The sequence below is a fragment of the Chrysochloris asiatica genome, unplaced genomic scaffold (assembly GCF_000296735.1).
Source record: "Chrysochloris asiatica unplaced genomic scaffold, ChrAsi1.0 scaffold00203, whole genome shotgun sequence".
In the NCBI taxonomy this organism is placed as follows: domain Eukaryota; kingdom Metazoa; phylum Chordata; class Mammalia; order Afrosoricida; family Chrysochloridae; genus Chrysochloris; species Chrysochloris asiatica.
This window is the reverse complement of record NW_006408721.1, coordinates 1,615,863-1,617,994: the sequence shown is the minus strand read 5'-3', so window position 1 is coordinate 1,617,994 and position 2,132 is coordinate 1,615,863. Positions and strand designations below refer to the sequence as shown.

The 2,132-nt window shown below is 39.2% G+C and overlaps 1 protein-coding gene across 1 annotated transcript in view; it reads right to left on the bottom strand.

The window, feature by feature from the left end:
• COLGALT2 (collagen beta(1-O)galactosyltransferase 2) overlaps positions 1 to 2,132 on the bottom strand; it is a 176,136-nt gene that overhangs the window by 11,423 nt on the left and 162,581 nt on the right. The window contains exon 9 of the mRNA XM_006872528.1: positions 540 to 672. Within this exon, the coding sequence (XP_006872590.1) occupies positions 540 to 672 (133 nt within the window). The remainder of the gene's footprint in view (positions 1 to 539; positions 673 to 2,132) is intronic.

Genomic DNA, 2,132 nt, shown 5'->3' with positions numbered 1-2,132 from the left:
AACTTAAAGCAAAAAAGACAGCGAGCATTCAAGAGGCTTTCTAGGGAGCTCTTCTGTTTGTTAAAACTGACCCCCACTCTTCAATACCATTTCTATTAATGTCTTGATTGTAAGACATGGGTTCCAGTCTTGACTTTGATACTTGTCTGATTAAGAAACTTAATAGTTTTGGGTAAACCAGGTCCAGCCCTCTTGACCCACCTCCCATGGTTGTGTCTGTGATTTCTGGTGTGAAATCACTTAATAAACAATGACATCGTATGTCTATACAAGACATTCCTACTAATGACGAGAAAGCATTAATAAGTCTCAGAACAGCATCATCCCAACTGACACCAAGTACCCCTCCTTGCTTCTTTGCTGTTGACCCTGAGTCAACAGGAGATACGAAGGCACAGAAACTCTCAAGCATTGTCTAGAACATAATACCTTCAGAGCAGTTACAGCCTCATCTCATGTCCTCATGTCTTCATTTACCTACAAGACCTCACTCTCCTGTCTCATTACAAAACTATACATCTAAATAAAGCATTATTTACCTCCTTCCAGATAGAGTAGTGGCTAAGGAAGCAGCCAATTTCCCCCCTGGTTAGAGGCCTGGAGGAGTAGGGGTCTCGATAACCAGGCAGCATTTCAATATTCAGAGCCTTCAGCTGGCTGGTGTTGAGTGCCCTGCAGGACAGACACAAATGAAGAAGTTAACTAGCGGAGGTGTGCCCACCACAGAGGCCAGACAGACAGAGCCTCTGCACATGCGCAGGAAGACTTCGCAAGTTCCTCAGAGTCAATGTGCTATGGTAGCATCATGACCTCTGTGAACACAAGTGGGATCTCTTATATTTTTGTGTATCTCTTACAGTGTCCAACATTATTCTAAGCATCACTGATTTTTAAACTTTTTACTGACAACTTCAAAAAGAGGACTCTTCTAAAGTATCAAATACTAGAAGAGATGAAGGTGGGAGGAATGAGAGGAACTGTGTGTACACATCAGCATGTGTGTACCTTTCTTTTGGAGGTAAAATCTGGAAAAAGATGAATATAAAAATACCAGAGAAATATTTCCAAAAGTCTATTCTTCCATAAATGCAATTGAAATTCAGGCAACAATTAGCCAAATGAACTTTTCAGAACTCTAGAAGTTAACTAAAGGGTTGCAATAATCTGAAGGATGCTTATTTAGGAAAAACAACTGAACTTTAGTAATCTGTGATCTTTGTGGAAGAATGACTACTTCCAGATATTCAGTCATTGTAAACCTTAAGAATAGCAGTGGAGCACTCTCAGCACCAGATTATTGACTACTGAAACATGATGAAGAGTTCCCGAATATTGTCAGATAGAGTGCTGGAAGATTAGGTCCTCAAAATACCACTGGGAAGAGCTGCCTTCTCAAAGGAGAGTTGCCTGCAATGATGCAAATGAAATAAAGCCTTTGGGACCTTCACTTACTGATGGGACACAACTCAAAATGAGGAGAAACAGCTATACACATCCATTAATAATTGGAACATGGACTGTATGAAGTATGAAACTAGAAAAATAGGAAATTGTGAAGAATGAAATGGAATGCCTAAACATCAGTATCCTAGGCATTAACGACTCCATGGCATACCACCACCACCACCAGTGAGCTGAAATGGACTGGTATTGGAGATTTTGAATCTGTTACAGTTCACTATGTGATTCAATTTACAAATTGAAGAAGAACAGTGTCACATTCATCATCAAAAGAACATTTCAAGATCTATCTTGCAGTACAATGCTGTCTGTGATAAGATAATATCCATATGCCTACGAGGAAGACCAGTTAATGCTAATATTATTCAAATTTACAAACCAATCGCTAAAGCCAGTGAAGATGAAATTGAAGAATTCTACTAGCTTCTTTGGTCTGAAATTGATCAAACATGTAATCAACATGTATTGATAAATACTTGCAGTTGGAGTGCAAAGGTTGAAAACACAGAGGAAGGATCAGTAGTTTGAAAATATGGCCTTGGTGATAGAAATGATACTGGAGATCACATGATAGAATTTTGCAAGACCAATGACTTCTTCATTGCAGAAAACTTTTCAAACAACATGAAAGGTGAGGTCTATACATGTGGACCTCATGAGATGGAATACAC